General features: G+C 50.4%; 8 protein-coding genes across 8 annotated transcripts; 3 read left to right on the top strand and 5 right to left on the bottom strand.

The window, feature by feature from the left end:
* Positions 1-2,029: 2,029 nt before the first annotated feature.
* Positions 2,030-3,949, bottom strand: BDZ99DRAFT_450184 (HET-domain-containing protein; the record flags this gene model as incomplete). The annotated part of the gene is made up of 3 exons (XM_033718155.1): positions 2,030-2,471; positions 2,521-3,438; positions 3,508-3,949. 2 exons carry the CDS (start codon positions 3,947-3,949, stop codon positions 2,522-2,524), a joined length of 1,359 nt encoding a protein of 452 aa, XP_033572518.1. The 3' UTR covers positions 2,030-2,471; position 2,521.
* A 1,456-nt stretch (positions 3,950-5,405) lies between these two features.
* BDZ99DRAFT_450180 (uncharacterized protein) lies at positions 5,406-6,949 on the top strand (the record flags this gene model as incomplete). Its single annotated transcript, XM_033718154.1, has 2 exons — positions 5,406-5,760; positions 5,845-6,949. The coding sequence occupies 2 exons, from the start codon at positions 5,406-5,408 to the stop codon at positions 6,717-6,719; spliced, it is 1,230 nt and encodes a 409-aa protein (XP_033572517.1). The 3' UTR covers positions 6,720-6,949.
* Positions 6,950-7,093: 144 nt separating this feature from the next.
* Positions 7,094-7,393, bottom strand: BDZ99DRAFT_524521 (uncharacterized protein; the record flags this gene model as incomplete). The annotated part of the gene is made up of 1 exon (XM_033725914.1): positions 7,094-7,393. The coding sequence occupies one exon, from the start codon at positions 7,391-7,393 to the stop codon at positions 7,094-7,096; it is 300 nt and encodes a 99-aa protein (XP_033572516.1).
* A 273-nt stretch (positions 7,394-7,666) lies between these two features.
* BDZ99DRAFT_466525 (acetyl-CoA synthetase-like protein) lies at positions 7,667-10,541 on the bottom strand. Its single transcript, XM_033720794.1, has 7 exons — positions 9,894-10,541; positions 9,815-9,840; positions 9,366-9,761; positions 8,798-9,314; positions 8,417-8,747; positions 8,079-8,366; positions 7,667-8,018 (listed from the first exon to the last, which is right to left on the bottom strand). Exons 1-7 carry the CDS (start codon positions 10,337-10,339, stop codon positions 7,926-7,928), a joined length of 2,097 nt encoding a protein of 698 aa, XP_033572515.1. The 5' UTR covers positions 10,340-10,541; the 3' UTR covers positions 7,667-7,925.
* A 158-nt stretch (positions 10,542-10,699) lies between these two features.
* On the top strand, positions 10,700-11,959 carry BDZ99DRAFT_574469 (uncharacterized protein; the record flags this gene model as incomplete). Its single annotated transcript, XM_033728378.1, has 3 exons — positions 10,700-10,965; positions 11,032-11,193; positions 11,253-11,959. The coding sequence occupies exons 1-3, from the start codon at positions 10,914-10,916 to the stop codon at positions 11,957-11,959; spliced, it is 921 nt and encodes a 306-aa protein (XP_033572514.1). The 5' UTR covers positions 10,700-10,913.
* Positions 11,960-12,521: 562 nt separating this feature from the next.
* BDZ99DRAFT_501754 (uncharacterized protein) lies at positions 12,522-13,282 on the bottom strand (the record flags this gene model as incomplete). Its single annotated transcript, XM_033723844.1, has 2 exons — positions 12,522-13,116; positions 13,214-13,282. The coding sequence occupies 2 exons, from the start codon at positions 13,280-13,282 to the stop codon at positions 12,658-12,660; spliced, it is 528 nt and encodes a 175-aa protein (XP_033572513.1). The 3' UTR covers positions 12,522-12,657.
* Positions 13,283-13,555: 273 nt separating this feature from the next.
* BDZ99DRAFT_501753 (uncharacterized protein) lies at positions 13,556-15,215 on the top strand (the record flags this gene model as incomplete). Its single annotated transcript, XM_033723843.1, has 4 exons — positions 13,556-13,727; positions 13,792-13,975; positions 14,032-14,165; positions 14,222-15,215. 4 exons carry the CDS (start codon positions 13,556-13,558, stop codon positions 14,869-14,871), a joined length of 1,140 nt encoding a protein of 379 aa, XP_033572512.1. The 3' UTR covers positions 14,872-15,215.
* Positions 15,046-16,106, bottom strand: BDZ99DRAFT_450171 (uncharacterized protein; the record flags this gene model as incomplete). Its single annotated transcript, XM_033718153.1, has 2 exons — positions 15,046-15,607; positions 15,660-16,106. The coding sequence occupies 2 exons, from the start codon at positions 16,104-16,106 to the stop codon at positions 15,119-15,121; spliced, it is 936 nt and encodes a 311-aa protein (XP_033572511.1). The 3' UTR covers positions 15,046-15,118.
* Positions 16,107-17,219: the final 1,113 nt, after the last annotated feature.

Here is a 17,219-nt window from a genome sequence, read left to right as displayed (position 1 = left end):
CTGTGCACACGCGTTTACCACTGCTTGGGGTAACCCCCCATGGAGTTTGAAAAACCCTAGGTGCGATGTCAAGTTTGAAGTAGCGCAAATTAGACTGCCTCTTGACTAACTGGCTGCTTACTAGCTAGACTGCTCCTTACAGTGGTGTCGAGTGAGCAAGACTTGAGCTAAGCAGTGATAATTCCATGTGCCCAGACTTATGACCTGGCACTGTACTGCTCAAAATCAACCCCGGTCGATCATCGGTATATCTCTGGCATCTGCTCCTCAACTATACCCACCGGTCTCAGCGAGGGCTTTTAGACGATTCAGGATCTTGCAAATACTCAAAAAGTACAAGGAGTAGCCCGATTGAAATGGATGTTGATATGAGATCGATGGTGGCAGGCTCCGTTGAACATACGTTGACAGTCTAATACCGTCTGAGGTGGCCTGATGAGCTATCAGACTTGTTAAAGCCGTTCTTTCGAACTTTTGATGATGTTTTAGAGGACCCTAAGCAGTGCTAGACAAGTATACATAAGCCTCGAATATAATCCCAGGTTCACGTCTTCCAAGTTTTGTGTAAGCAAGCCTGGGTGGTAGAGTTGACGTTGAATGAAAGAAGCTGGGTCATCGTGGGGCTCTCTGTGGACGGTGCAGCATCTTCGAGTAGAATACCTTCTCCTACCTGGGAACAGGGCCCGCAACATTGTTATTGGCCTTGCCAAGCGTGTCTGCCACCCCCAACCCTACTCATCCCTTCCCCATGACATCTTAACCAAGTCCTCTTTTATCTACAGTAGGTAGTCCCTCCAATGCCCGGTGTATGCGCAAGCACAACCGTGTCCATGTCTAGCTTTCTGGCATTCACTCTTATTGACACCACTTTCCCACAATAACCATACAGTATTGAATACCGATCCAGCCATTGCACTGAGTATCCCAGCGTTCGTAAGGAGGAGGGTGTCCTTTTGAGCGCCCGGCCACCATTGTACGACCAAGTAGTAGTTCCCAGGTTGAGGTCTGCCTTCTGGGATATATATGTAGAGGACGCAGCCAATGGCCCAGATAATGCGGAGAGCGAGGTAAACGATTATGCCACGGCGGAGGCTTCGGACCAACAGGCGTGAGAATAAAACAGCCACAAGAAGATAGAGCCCCTCGACGGCAAGATGAGGAGCCATGCGAAGGTGGATCGTTGCGGGCGCTAAATGGTGGTGAAAGAGTGAACTAGTAAAAGAGATATCTGCGACAATAGAAGCCGCCTTAGGCTGGTCGTTGAATGGAAAGCCAGGTACGTAAAAGTCGATGACGAGGAAGACAACGGATAGAAGGTAGCAAACTGCATGTTCCCACCATTTGAGAAGGTAGAGAGGGATACTGTCGGGATAGAGTGGAGGGTCGGGCGGCGGCGCGAGGCTATGCATTTCTTTCATTGGAGAGGACGTGCTTGAGAAGGACGCCTTTGTAGAATGTGCTATTGTGATGCAGAATACCCCGCCGCGTTGTGTAGTGATGGTCAAGAGAAGAATATAGCAGAGCACTTCGTGATCAGTGCGTAGGTAAATTCCAGCCGTGGGTTGCGGGATTATGACTTTGGTTGAACCACGGGTCGGTATGAATCATCTAAACCAACAATCCGGCAACCGCAACTCCATTCGAACTTACACTCACTATGATCGCCGTCCATCTCCATCTGTGGATATACTTGGTCCATGTCATATAGTAAAGTAATTTGGTAATTCGGTTACGTCATAGCGGACCCTTCAAGAAGTCAAGGAATAACTACTGATGAATAGAGTAGGACGCCGATCGTGCCAAGAGCTCAAGGCAGATACTGAACCTGATATATGACTGGTTTCGCTCTGGTTACGGACTGACGTTCCTTGCATAGAATATAGGTTCACAATTCCATCGGGATAGCCAATAGTTCGTACTGCTGCCAAGGAGAGCACTACGCTGAATGTCGGAAATTTTAAGCTCACATCATGCCAATCAGTCTGCAAGGGTGGTCGAGATCAGATGGGTGAAAGGAGGTAGAGTTGACGTAGGATGAAAGAAGCTGACTCATAGTGGGAGCATCTTCGATTACCTTCTCTTAACTCCACCACCTTCAGAGAGCTTTCAGCAATCCAGCATTTATTAGTTAAGAAAATCTGTTCTATATAAATAGCCATGCTCGTAAGACAGCTACGGCCTTGGATAAGCCATGGTCTTGAGACAGGCTGACGGCTATGTTCTTACGACGGTGGCATCTTACGATAAAGGCGTTTCTTAGATAGTCACGCCCTAAGGATAGACCCATCTTAAAAGAGTTATATTGTCATGCTAGACAAGCCCTTAAGACGGTAACGTCCTTAGAATTATCGTGTTCAAGCTGGATGTTGAGACCGTGTCGAAATTGGGGGAATACGGTCGCTTTAGGTATTAGTGGTCAGGGAGGAGTCAGTTAAAATATCTTAGCTATTTGTATGGTAGGGAACGTTATCCTGTACGATTAGCACTAGTTCTTCAAGCGCGCATATAGTAGTTTCTTACATTAAATAATAGTAAATGTTTGGTACTCGAACGGCACAACTGCTGTCACTGAACTGTCCCTAAAAGTTCCGAATCCGAGCCTCCTAAATGTACTCATCTTCTCTGGTACTTCCTGAAGTACCATATAGTATGATGTAATATCAGGTTTTCTTAAAACCATCATTGTTCTGTAACCCATGTAAAGAAGATACACGGGCAATTCTCCATTTCGATATGACTCCTCATTACAGGTGGGATCATAGTAGAAATCATGGTCTTGAATGAAACCAATTTCTAACTCTCTGACGCTTGGTAGCGCAACGCCCCCGAAGCCTCGTGCTACGAAAACAGCTGGCACCATGGGACCACTGAGAGTTATAGACGCGGCACGCAACGCTCCCGTGGGATCGATGCCGGCACAATGGACCTCAGTGGCTACAATTTGGAAGCACACCACATCCACTTGTCGAAAATCGACGTAGCTTTTCGTAGAGGCCCACGACCACGATGGCGCTCTCCAAACTGCGGGTGCTCGAACTGGACTGGAGGTGACATACCAGAATAAGTCCTTTTCAAGGCTGTCACCCCACAGTCCTGCATAATATAATGGCCCATTTCGACGCTGTTGCATCTCTTTGGCCACCCCAGAAAGGGCAGGAAAGATGTCGCTTTCGAAAGTAAGGTCCAAGAAAGAATAACTGCGGACTAGCTTGTGCCAGCTTTCGACAAGATCTTGAGAGGGCACAGTTTCAGAATGAGCATACTCGATTTTAGGCAGTGGATCCTCCGCGGCGATAGGCCCGGACACCGTGCACTGACAGCGTGAATTCGTCATACACTCCCAAACGAGCTCATGTGCATTAAAGTATAGTACCCGTGGGGACAAGAGCCGTTCCTGGAAACACCACGCCCGAGATGTAAGTGGATGTAATTCCAAGTCTGCACTTCGGCTGTGCCAATCCCAAGTATGCCGCAACGGTGTCCGCATGAATATGCTAGCAGGTAGACGAGCTTTTGGAGGGCTCAATATCTGAATTGATCGGTATTCCTTTGGAGCTTCTTTAAACAACCCATCGGTATCATCTCTCGCCCATCCGGCGGCAAGCGTGAGGTAAGCACCTTGGTAAACTTGGCACATAAGCGAAGCTTCACGCTGCCAATCATCTTCAGAGTCTTGGATAATGCAGATGCTGTCGATCCAGAGATACCGAACGTCCAGGCGGCGTGTGAAGAGAATGGAGTCTTGGAATGTCTTCGGCAACACATCCCAAGGAATATATTGCTTGTTTCGCTCAAGTGTAGCTTGCGTCGTGAGACATTCGACTTTAGCTTTGCCCCAGCAATGACTCAAACACACATACCGGCCATTGTGCGAATTTGCTTCAGTTTCGACGAGTCTCACTGTGGTCCTGTCATCAGGATGACCAAGGTCGAGTACTCTTGTGGGCATCTTCATGTGCTGCTTGGATTGACACAGGCCATGACTCTGCAAGCAGTCTCCAATCCATCCAAGAACTGTATTGAAGCTTTCTTCTGAATCTAACCCGGAAGGGATCGCTGGCGCACGGAGGAATGGGAAAAGCTTTTGTAGGTTCCCTTCTGGCAGTTATTGCACAATCGAAGTACAGATTTGCTAGGAGTATGATCGTACCTGGATCTAGGTGTAGTTCCAACGTTGCAAAATCCTTATTCTCACGGTCAACGAAGAAGAAACAACTTGTGGTCTGCCAATGCTGGTTCCACGTTAAGGATAGATGTTCCGTAGGGACAGATGAAGACGTCGCAAGTTGGAGCAGCGCTCTTTGAAGGACCTTGCATATATCACAACCGTTCTTTCCCGCTTTCTCCAGCTCTTTATAAGTAGCCGCGCCATCGTTTCCTCTGTTCTCCTCTGGCGAGATATACATGCCTCCGCATATTGAGCATGTATGGCCATCTCTAGAGAAGCCAAATTGTTGTTTGATTCGCTGAATAATCCGCTTTTTCATGTCGGATGATGATGCTCGTAGTCCTGTTTCATCTGCGTGGTGTCGTGTCCTATAGCTCACTTGACGAAGGCTACTTGTACTTCGTACGTTGAATGCTATACCCCGCCTCTTTGGCCCCCATATCTTCAAAAGCTTGGCGCATTTTACGCCCAGAAATCTTTCGTCTACACTGACGAGGCTGAAAATGCAGCTTTTGGTGGACCAATGCGGGTTGTCGAAGGCATGCAAGGCCGGGACTCCGAACGCGCCAAGAGCTCAAGGCGTGCTACTGGACTAGGGTATATGTGACTGGTTTCGCTATTGTTATGGACGGAATATGATTCAAATACATTGGCTTATGACGTTACTCTCATACAGGGTAATCTCGCGGTTGGCAATTCCAATGGGACAGCCAATGCTGCCGTGTTGAGAAGCACAACTTAGTTATACTGTATACCGGAAAATCTAAGCTTACAGCATTTCAATTAGTTCGCAAGGGTGGTCGAGATGAGATGGATGAAAGTAGATAAAGCCGACGTTGAATGAAAGAAGCTGACTCACGGTCGGGCTCTCTCTGCGGACGGTGCGGCACGGCGTCTTCAACTAGTTAGAATACTTTGAACTCCACCTATTCCAAGGACCTTCCACCCATCTACCATCTATGAGCTGAGAGCATCTGATTGACATGTTCTCTCAAACCATAGAGAGTGTTGATATCTGAGACGAGTTCGTAGACGTGCGGAGCTATCTCAAGCAACGGCAGACGCATCGAGTTCTGTATTCTATTCTATCTGCACACTTTCGCGCATCTCATGACCCACGACCGATCTAAGTAGCTTACTTGAATCTAAACCGAATGACCGATTGAATCTTTTGTCTTCTAGGTCGTCCTAAAATCAAGCAACCACGTCTTCCAAAACACGAGCGTCGCCCTCCGAAATGCCATTGCCTCCTTCAAACCCATCCTGCCCCTTTAGCATCCGCCGCATCAACCCTATCACGTACTTGATCCGTGAGAACGACATTTACGGTGAGCATCCGCACATATACGCCAAGATCTGCTCTTCCAACACCCTCTCCATCATCGTCCTCAGCGATACAGGCGTCGGGACAAACCTCCCAAACCCACAATACTCCCCGTCATCTCCCCAAAGTTCCCAACCTAAGTTCTGGAACATTGGCACATTCCTCGAGCACACCATCAATCCAGACAGCCGAATTCCTTATGTGGTGATTACGACGCACTGCCACTACGACCACATCCTTGGAATTCATCATCTTCCGCCAACGGACAGTTCGTTGTCCTCCTATATCTCTCCAAGCCGCCGCCATGACACGGGTACCACCTCCGAGCCTATCACCCACGAAACTATGGGAGGGCCACCAACGATCGTGCTCGCATCCTCCAACTCCACGGATTTTCTAAGCCCTTATTCCAGACTACAAAGGCACTCTCTTTGCGACCGCCTCAACCGTCGCGCCCCCTGGTACCACATCACATGGGCCGTAGATCTGTCATACGTGACCTACAAGGACCCATTCGGTGGCTTGCCTCTACAAACCAATATCCAAATTCTCCACGCGCCCGGCCATACGCCTGACTCGCTCGCCTGGTTTGACGCCGAGACGCGTCTCCTTTGCGTTGGGGATAGCTTATACGAGACCGAAAGCCGGGACAGCCGGGACACACCTTGGGGAGAGGAGCCCAGAGCTGCGGTAATCTTGGTGAAAGAGTCGGTCCTAAGCGACTGGTGGGCGAGTTTGGCGAAGGTTGTGGAGTTCGTGAAAGAAAAGGACACGGAGGTCGAAGATGTAGAGGATGTGGAGGAAGAGGAGGATATGAGTGGGAAGGTGCAAGATGGAATTGGCAGCCCTCCACCCCAAGGTCTTATTTTCGAGTCTATTGTCGACTCAGACATAGGAGGGGAGTGGCGTAGCATCGATGTTGTGCCTTCTCCGCCGAAGCTCAAGCCTAGTGTCCTCCTCTGTGCGGGTCATGTTACCGTCAATGCAGACGCTGCTGGGTGTCTTCTCGCAATGCGAGATTTCATGGCAAGGATACTGCGGGATGAAGTACCCCGTGAAAGGCTTCTAGATGCTAGAGGGGAGGAAACATGGTTTTGGGACGATCTAATTGACGAGGGAACGGACTTGGCCAAAGCGGGAAGATTCAGCCTAGTGGCACCACTTCGTGTAATCGAAGAGGGCAGGAAAGTGATTCCACAAGAAGAATGGACACTATGGTGTTGCTGAAGACAGTAAAAGCCATTCGCGTATTGATATATCGTAGGTACCTCCCTGCGTACCGTCACAACTCACAGAAGCTCTGTCGAAGATTCCATCTTGCTTTAGATCCTCATGTCATTTCCGCACTCTCGCGATTCAGGTTCAAACTCTACAGTTCTTTCATACCTCTATACCTCCCAAAAACGCTCTATAAATGTCCCTCTCTATCCTCACGAAATAATCAATTCCACAACGTCCCAAATCACAGCGCCATCTACACACCTTCGCCTCTCCCTGCAATCCGCTTCTAAACCCCCAAAAAGATGACACCGCGATCCCCGACTCCCCCCTCCCTTTTCCTCGTCCACCCCAAACCCCCATCACCCCTCAACAGCCCACCCTCATTTCCCCCCATCCCCCTCCCCACCCACCCCCTCAACCTTCAACCCCTCCAACTCCACCCCCTCCTCCAAATCCACCTCCGCATCCCTATCCCCCTCCCTCCTCGCCTTCCTTACGCACCGGAAAACCTGCACCGTCGCGATAAGCACCAGGATGTCGCACAAGAGCACAAGTAAGAGGGCCATGATTATGTTTGGTAGAAAGAGTGTGACGAGGGCGGTGACGTTGATATTGAAGGATGTTGGCGAGGGCGGCGGTATGAGGGGGTAGGCGCCCACGTAGGGTTGTGGGAAGAGCATTTTGGTGGTTGTTGGGCTGGGTGTTTGGCGGTGCGGTGGTGGTGGGGCGGGTAGTTCGTCGGGGGTTATCGTCTTTCGTTATTGGATGTGCTTTGAGGGAAAAGAGATGAGAGAACAAAAGAGATCGGTGCGGTATATGCACAGGATGCTGCGCTCTGATGTTTAGCCCACAGTACTGCCATTACGGAAACGCCCAACATCATGATTCAAAACCAGGTAACGTACCATGGATGCTCCATCGCCGTTCCGAACATACAACCACAAAATCACCACTTCCCAAAAACATCTCACATAAAGATCCATATAATTAAAACGATCTTACTTAAATTCTCAAACGCGGTTGGGGGAGTGTTGCATAAAATACAGGTTGTGCAAATCCATTATTTCATCGGCTTTTTCTTTCCACGGGTCCTGATACAGAAACCAAGAAATAAAGAACCCAGAAACCATCACTCCGAGCTGAAGCAACCGTTAATGAGTAAAAGACGACATCCAAACCTCCGACTGTCTTTCCGTCTTGCAGCGAGCGGATCTAACCACTGGAAGCATACGCCTCGTCGACGCCCTTCTTGTACTTGTTCAAGATGCCTTTTCGGTTGATCTTGGTGGCTGCGGTGGTGAGGCCCTGTTGTGAGGGTTAGTACGTGGAAAATACACCAGAGCGATGCGCATATAGGAAACTTACGTTTTGCGGCGTCCACTCCTCATCGGCAAGGACTACACCAGCGACAATCTCGAACCCAGCCAGCCCTGCCTTCTGTCCAGTGGCTTGCAGCTGCTTCAGAACAGCGGCGTTGACTTTCTTGTCGTGCACCAGCTCCTCTAGCGAGTCGCCTTGTACGCCAACATCAGACGCCACCTTCTTGAGAGCAGGTTCTGCGGGGACAATGATGCAGATGGGTTTCATCTGGTCGTCAGCCGCATAAACGCAGATGTTGGCAACAACAGGGCAGGAACGGTATACGGATTCGAGCTTTCTCAAAGTTAGTCACGTGATATTAAAGACGGGGGGTTTCATCTCACCTTCTCGAGTGCGATGTACTCGCCGGCAAGAGTCTTGACTAGATTCTTCTTTCGGTCAATGATCTTGATGTTGCCGTCGGCGTCAAACTCGCCAATGTCGCCCGTCTTGAACCAGCCGTCTTCGGTATAAGACTCCTTGGTTTCTTCCTCGAGATCAAGATAGCCGTCGCTCAGACCTCCGCCTCGTATCCAGATTTCTCCCTGGGGGGGCTTGTTTGTCGAGAAGTAGCCAGCATCAGCGAAGTCGACCAATTTCATCTCAATAGAGCCAGGAATCTCGCCGAGTACGCCGCTTCCTGTCCACGACAACGGGTCCATCAGAGCTCCCATTCTAAGATTCTGTTAGGTTCTGGAGTTCGAAACACAATCAACTATACTTACGCGCTTGTTTCTGTCAGTCCATAGCCGAGAATCATAGGAGTGATTGCCAGAGAGATGAATCGCATCGTGCTCTTCGCGACTGGTCCACCTCCGTTCATGCAAATTCGCAGCCTTCCTCCTGTGGCTTCCTTCACTTTGTTGAAGACGACAGCATCGAGAAGGCCGGATCCTGGAAGCCCAGACCCCAGTAGGAAGCCCTTTGCAGCCATAGCACCCCAGAAGAGGTTCCTAGTAATGGCACCGCCAGCGTTGACCTTCGCCTCAATGCCTTTCTTGACGGTCTCCCATACCTGTGGAACACCAACGAGAATTGTGGGCTTGAGCTCGCGAATGTCGCCCTTGCATTTCCGCACAGAGACATCCGAAAGGGTCCTGATTGTGCCGTATCCCATGGTTCCTCCCCAGTATAGGCAAGCATTTTCAAAGACGAACTCGAGGATATGGGCGAGAGGGAGGTATGTGAGCAGTGAGTCTCCGGGGCCTAGATACTCACCAACAATAACATCCACACCAGCAACTAGTATAGATTAGCTATGTTTTAAGGGGTTTGATTCTGAGTATAATTTACTGGCAGCAACCACGTTTCTGTGCTTGAGCTTGACACCCTTTGGAGTTCCCGTTGACCCGGATGTGTACATAATACAACACAAATCATCAGGCGACGGTGGCGTCGGTTCAACGGGGTTCTCCTCGCCAAGCTTCAGCAGCTCATCAAAGCTCAAGAACTTCAGGTCCGGGTGAGCGTTCTTCAGGGTGTCAATGTCCTTTTGGTTGGCCTTGTTGACAGTGCTGTATATGACGAATTCGATGTCCTTGACCTCTTTGAGCGGGTTGACAAGCTTTGGTAGCAATGTTGGGTCCAAGAAAATGGCTTTGGCGTGTGTTTGCTGCATCGAGTGCTTCAGACCCTCCTCTCCTAGAGTATCGTAGGCGGTGACTATGGCCATTGATTGCGATATGGCGGCTAAATCAACATGTCAGTATTTGGGGCATATAGAGGTCATCGTGAATATTTACCATGTGCCATTGAGATCCACTGAGGGCTGTGAAGAATTAGGATTGCGAAATAATGATGATGGGCATCTTTAGAGCTTACCTCGTCGCAGCGAAAATGTGTAGGCGCTCCTCTTTGGTCAACCCAAGCTTCGCGAGGCCAGATCCCAGCGACAGGACCTGCTTCTCGAACTCCACGAAGCTGATGTACTTGTAACCGCTGAGCTCAAAGTATGTCCACTTCTTGTCGACCTCCTGCTGCTTGCCATCGATCATCTTCTTGACCTTTTTCGTTTCTTCGTGGGTATCGATGATGGTGCGGTGGCCGACAGCTTTGGCATTACCGAAGGTGGCAGAGGAATACTTCAGGATGTCGTAGATGGTGGCAACGTCCTCTCGCGGGCGCATCTTGAGAGCATCTTTGGTCTTGACATTTCGGCGCGGGATCGTCTCGCCTTCGACCTTCTCGTAGCCGGGAGCCTCGACAGTGAAGGGGCCGCTCTTGATGGCTCTCGCCGAAGGCATGTAAGTTTTGGGGTTGGCAACCATAATGGCGGCTTGCGACGACGTTGATAGTGCGTCGAGAGATGGAGGAGGGCGGTTGCTGTGGGTACCAGACCGAGCGGGACTCGAGTAGAGAAGCTGCGACGGCGAGGTCTAATGGGTGGGTGATAAAGGGTGACAAGCTGAAGCGTCCGCCAGGTAGTAGTTTAGGGAGATACGAAAGGTGGCTTGGTGGCGGATGGGGGTGTGCTTGGTGTTGAGAGCACCTGGGCAACGCCAAAGCGGATCGCCAGCTGTGATGCTCTAGCGCGCAATGACGCTGAGGTGGACACCCTGGTCTGGGGTACGAAAATCCGAGAGTACACGTCCGAAAGTCCAGCCTCCACTCCACTGGCTCTCAGGCACCCCATCGTAGGACTCGAAGTCAACAACGTGAAATCTATTTCTTCGATTCGGACGCGTCCACTTCGACAACACACCGTCGACCTGCCAGAGCCTCCAAGGACCACGTCAAGGCGCCACCATCTTGCCTACCACACAGCCCCTCGCTCTCTGCACCCCATTTGCTGGCTGAAAAGAGTATTGTTGGGCCGTCGTGTACATCGCTCGGCAGCCTGCCATGAACGAACTGTTGGGAGCCCTCGGTGATCCAGTGACAGATCCCGAAGAAGGTATCTAAGCATCATCCGGATGCTACGGGTATCGTGACCACCTGACTAATACTCAGAGTAATCCAGAATCCTTTCTCGTCTTCTCGCAAGCCATACCCTCTCGGTCGCTAGGATTCATCAACTCCAAGGCCACGTTGCTCGAGTTGACGGTTGCCGGCCGCGACCTTTCTATTCACCAGTCTCCCGCTCTACTCTCTTCGAACCGCAAAGAAGGCACGACTGGGGCAGGTCTGCTTTTCAAGATTCATCATCCCGAAGCTCGCTGTGTTTACTAACCACCAGCTTAGTTGTATGGTCCGTCACTCCGCTGTTTGCGGAATGGATTGCTTCGGACAACGTGCTTGCCAAATATGGATTTTTTAGTTCAGAGTCTATCGTCCTCGAACTAGGATGCGGCGTCTCAGGCATCGTGGCTCTCTCACTAGCACCCCAGGTCGGAAAATACGTCGCGACAGATCAAGACTACGTGCTTAAGCTGCTGAAACAGAACCTCGCTGAGAACTTTACCGAGAAAGCTATACCTCTTAGCAAGCGTAAACAAGGCTCCAAGAAAGCTAAATCAACTAGCTTGAAAACGGACGATACAGTCTCAAACATCGAAACGCTAATCCTAGACTGGGAACTGGACTCGGTCGCTACCATCCCCCGCTTCCTAGGTCAAACGCAAGCGGGTGGTGACCAGGACGGTCCTATTGGTGTCGATGTGCTTATTGCATGTGACTGCATCTACAACGACGCTCTTATAGAGCCCTTCGTAAATACATGTACTCAGATCTGTCATCTTCGATCGACCAGCAAGACTCAAAGGCCAACAGTATGTGTTGTAGCCCAGCAACTCAGATCTTCTGAGGTGTTCGAATCGTGGCTCAAAGCCTTTCATCGATCGTTCGATGTTTGGAGAGTCCCAGATGAGCTATTAATCGATGCGCTGAAAGAAAACTCTGGCTTTGTGATTCACGCCGGATTACTACGAGAGGAGTCGAAACCTATTTGATTAAATAAATAGGGTACCCATGAAGCTCCTTCGAGTAACCTGTTCAAGACCTTGTGGTAATAAAGTCTATTGGTAAACAGTAGAACTCTTGTTTTCAAACTCCTCTCGACCTGATGGTGGTCGTCTATCAAAGAGGCCGTTGAAAATGTCTGCGTTATATCTTAATCGTAGGGAGCGATTTTGATAATCCCGCAGTCTTCGAACGTTGAGCTCATCTCGTACTAGGGCAAGCCTTGGCATACTCAGGGTAGCCAAAATCTGCTCAGGCTTACACAGTTGCAAGCTTAGCTTCGCTCAGTTATATTGTCCAATCTGATACCCTGTATGTTCAGACTCGAGAGCGAAATGAGTTTTAATGGCATCGGGTTTTAGGGTAAGTGAACATCGCTACATTATAGGCTTGGCCTTGCGTCGTGAGATCTAGATGAGACCGGCGTCCAACTTTGGCGAAAGCCACCAAAATGCAGAGGTAGGGATCTAATTTCCAAGCAGACATCCATGCAGGTAGTGTTATTCTTGTGCCGTGATTAGATTGTGCAGACGCCACCTCACGGCTGAAGAAAAAGCCTAAATCTCAGCCTCGTCTTGTCAATCGATTGTCCCAGGACAACGACCTTCAATCCCAGACTCGCGAGTTCTCTATGCCTCAAGATCAGTGTTTTCTTCTATGAAGAGGTAGTTTCTGAATCAAGACATCATCAGCGATTAATCTCGGCGCGCGTAGGACCTTCGGCGGCATAAATGCGCTCTTCAAGTTCTCCGATTTCGTTGTCAAACTTAACAAAATCAGCGACAAAGACAATGTCTTCATAGAAGTAGTCTAGAACGTACCGATCCGTCCTCTCTAAGCAATCGTTATCTATGGCAGCTGAGCTTAAGTGCAGCTTAATGTAGACTCCACAAGAGAGCCCCGGCATTCGAACAGTACTTCGGCCCTCAGATGCATCCGGTTCTGGGTCCCTTGCACACAAAGAACCATCCGTGGCGTCGAAATGGGGGGGCAAGGAGATGCGCCGAGTGGGTGTTGGTTGGAGAGGCTTTGAGGAAGAATAGGCAGGTCCAGAACGCACCAGGGCGGGAGCGGAACCGAGTACCAAGAGGTTGGGCGCCAAGAAGCAACATTCGACGACCTTCCGGTCGATCTTCCACCCGTGGACCTGCATGCATGCTAATATTGCCAAGGCGAGATGCAAACTTCAGCCTGGCAGCCTGGCATAGCTAGCTAACTCTCCCTCCTGCACACCAACCACTTACCATGCTGCTCTTCAGCTGGTGACCAATGAGGAAGCTCATGGCGCAGATCAAGAAGCCTAGGCGCGCCATGTCTCTCTTTTCAGGACGTCTCGATCAAGCCATGGCCAGGTATGACTTCGGGTTTGATCCCCTACCGAGCTCGATCCAGCCTCGCGACTATCTACCAGAGGCTCAAAATGCAGCCCGTGTTCAAATACCCGAGCGCGCCAGGCTCATACCTTTGGAGGAATTGTTTTAAACAGCTCCCTGCCGTGCACACCGGAACAGCTTTGTTTCTCCTCACTTCTTTTTACCCTAGTGCTAGCTTCACTGTCTTTTCTCGCACACTCGTCGTCCTCAAACATGTTCTTTCTTCGCAAGTTGCTTGCGCTCTCCGCCTTCCTCGGGTCTATTGCTGTGGCTGGAGCAGTGCCTGATCCTGTCATAACGGCCGCTCCGCGTCTTGCGAAGAGACAAGACGAATTTCTTTCAACTGACTTCGTCGGCTATTATACTTCGGATGGAGACACGACATGTACGTTGGATCTTAATCATAATCTTCAACTCGGGCTTTGAAACTGACACAATCCTAATGTCAGATAATGCCCTGACCTGCATCGGAACCGCTTATGACGAGTTTACTACTGCTAATAACACTTGGGGAGGCTGTTGGTCCTCGGATTGGGCAACCTTTGGGACATCCTGTGATGCCAATACGGTCTACGGAGTCTATGTCTCCACGTCCAAGGATTACATAACCTCGTATACCTCGTCAGAAACCTGGTACTTCCCCTGCCACTTCCCTAACAGGATATCAGCACCGTTGACAAAGTCTAAAGTGGCTATACCTGTCTCTCCGACTACTTGGTATCGACGCCCGGTGATGGAGATACCTCCTACTTCGTCGAGTGTGCAACCGACGATCGCCATCCATATACTCTCATCCAAGACTACTATAGCGACCTACCTGGAAGTACGTAATATTGCCTCGTCAAGTCAACGCATTTGCCCTGCTGACCCACTCTTTAGTTGCCTCCGCAACTACGACTCTAGACTCAGCCGCGGCCACTACTCTAGGCCCAGCCACCACAGATACCTCGACGCCCGGTTTTGTAACTTCAACTTCAAGCCCAACTAAGACACCGACGCCAACGCCAACGCTGACGCCAACGCTGACGCCTACTTCGTCCCAATCTCCCACCATTCATCCGAGGCCGAAGACACCTATCGCGGCAATCGTCGGCAGCATCTTAGGCGGCCTCATCTTCCTCGGGATCGCAGGTCTCCTCGGCTTCTTCCTCTGGTGGAAGAAGCGTCGCAACACCGCCGCCGGCCCCTCCACACTTCATGCCGAGCCCGCCTTCACGACTGGCGGCGGCGACGGAGGAGCTGGAGGCGTCGGAGGATACTACGCGTCGCCGCCCGAGAAACTCGCGGCGGCCACCACAACGCCTGCATTAATGGGTCCCAGCCCCGCGAGCCCGCCGCGGCCGATGTATGCTGCACCGTCTCAAGGAGGATGGGAAAATGCGAATGTGCAGCCGCATTACGGCGTCGTGCCGCCGCAGGATGTGTTGCATGAGTTGGGTGGGCAGTCGCAAGTTGGGGGCTCGGTGGGTGCCCAGCAGCATCAGCCTGTGGAAATGGCGCAGCCTCCCCCAAGACATGCTGTGCCATAAGCGTAGAGTAAGTATCAGCAGTAAGAGGAGTGGGAATAGCATTACCGCTATGCTGGATTTAACGTCAAGGGTTGCTACGTACAAGTCTCTAAGTTCTGGTAATTTTCAAATAGGGAGTTGTTGTGATAGTTTCACTTGGACTTTGGCCAAAATAATTGTTCGAATCTCTCTTAACCCTAAACTCGTATCCGGAATTATCTATTACTCGCGACTATCGAAAAGTTGGTCTGCAATTATTCTCCTCCAGTCATTTCTCTGGGCTTCCTCCTTGCCGTTCTTCGTCTGACGATGCTTTGGTGTTGACTAAGCGCCTGAACAGTCTATTCGGACGCGGCGTCCTGACCAGCTTGACCATAATGTAGTAGACAACCCACCACTCGGACGGCGTGATCTTCTCTCGATCAGGTTTGAAAGTACCAAAACCCTTTCCTAACTTTTTCCACCCGTCGCTCTTTTCCTTCTCCATCGAGGCTATGACGTCTTTTCGCAGTTTCTTGGAGGCTATTTTGATACCGCCAACGAAGTTATTCAAATTTGCGACAAGAACGTAGGTTCCAAGCGCGACGGCAGTAGTTGTAACAGCAAAAGCAATCGTATCAATGTTATCGTTCATGCTCCAGAGGGCTACACAAAACCCGAGCGGTAGAAAGAAGATGGTCACATACGTAAGCAACTTTACGTTTTCTGCGAGTTTCGTGGCTTCTCGCGCTTCAATGACACTGCTGGCGTTGAATAACTATTTTCGTTTGTCAGCTTTGGGGTTTATGCAACAGGAGGGGTGAGCATACTCCGTCGCGCAAGCCGATTGCTCTACCGTGGAGATCTTTAAATCGAACACTAAGATCTCGTAGGCGCTGGCATTGAACATCCACGAGCTGCGCGGACTCTTGTATTGTCAGGGCGTCCTCGTCGTTCATCTTCCATGAACTAATAATCCCTTTACCAAATTTCGACACCTTCGCGTCCTCCAAATGTCTGAGGTCACTCTCCTTAGCTTTCCAGAAGAGATCCCACTGTTTGGCAGCATCCTGAACTTGCGATTGAAAAAGTGCAAGACTATCCACTGCCCAGAAGTAGAGTCTAGACCGCGAAAAACTATCATCGTCGAACAGGAGTCGGTCGTGCGTCTCAGGCTCAAAGATTGAGCTTTGAAAGATAGATTCGAAATGGTCTCTGATCTCTTCCCGGGAATCCGCTGCCCCTTGAAGTCCTTGCCTTATAATTTGCAAAATCATACTCGGATTTCCCGTGAAGCCAAACGATCTTTCGGACAGGTCAGGGGTCAGCAGGATACCGGTCCAGTGACGTATCGACAGGGGATCCTCGCCCACTACACGAGAACTTCCGTCCAATCTTATCTGGAAAGTAAAAGCCGCTTCTCCGATGAACTTCTTTTTGTCTGTGCAGTATAAAGACCCTGATTTCCAAGTCGACTTACGCCGAGCCCTCTCTGGCATGAGGATTCGGTGATAGTTGATATGAAATGGTTTGGGCAGCCTTTCATCGAAGAAAGGGTTTTCCAGTGCGCGCTGGCCACAAAAGAGATGTAGATCAAAAATCTCTACGGTGTCATGGTATTCGTAGTCAGTAACGGCGAAAATCCGCTCCCAAAGCTCGCTGCTATCCTTGCGCTCGAGATCTTCCGCGGAAATCTCCCTAGCGGCTGCAGACGCGAGGCCTTGGAAATGAATCAACCGATACCACGGTGATCCAACAGAGGACTCCATGTCGCACGCCCATTCGTTCGCGTTCTCGCTTTTACAAAGATTGTAATGGACTGGGTCGACCATGAGGTGCTGCTCCTCAGCATCGAGGGCGGAGTCGAGGGTTTGAGCCCACGGAGGTGGTTTGAACGTTGCAGAGGAACCAAAATCATCCATATCTGTGATTTCAAAAAGCCCGGATCCGTTCTTGAGGGTCTCGAAAAGCGTTTTCGCTTCTCCCAGGAATCTTTTAGTATTCCCTTTTGTGTACGAAGCAATGCGCTTTTTTTCGAAAGCTAGACTTTGGCGAGAATCCCATGGCAAAGTCCAAAGCGGGCCAAGCGCATCTTGGAGGTCCTTCTGATCAACGAGCAGGCGGCTCCGTGTCCATGGAGCGAAGAGACGGTCTTGTACGAAAGAGTAAGGTACACTTCGCTCCGTTTTGCTGTCATCCCATACTGGATCGATAGGCACGCTTCTGGTAGTATCGTCAATATGATACCAACGTCCCCCAAACGGTTCAAGCTCCCACTCGGGGGCATAATCTGGCCGCCCATTCGAGGAGTCAAACGACCGTGGACGCCCAGGGTCTTCTGGATCCTCCCATATTGGCTTCCCTGTTCGAAAATTAGTGAAAAGGCCACT

This window comes from Mytilinidion resinicola (assembly GCF_010093595.1).
Source record: "Mytilinidion resinicola strain CBS 304.34 unplaced genomic scaffold BDZ99scaffold_18, whole genome shotgun sequence".
In the NCBI taxonomy this organism is placed as follows: Eukaryota; Fungi; Ascomycota; class Dothideomycetes; order Mytilinidiales; family Mytilinidiaceae; genus Mytilinidion; species Mytilinidion resinicola.
Note: the sequence above shows the minus strand (reverse complement) of the source record. Positions and strands in the feature narration are given on the sequence as shown.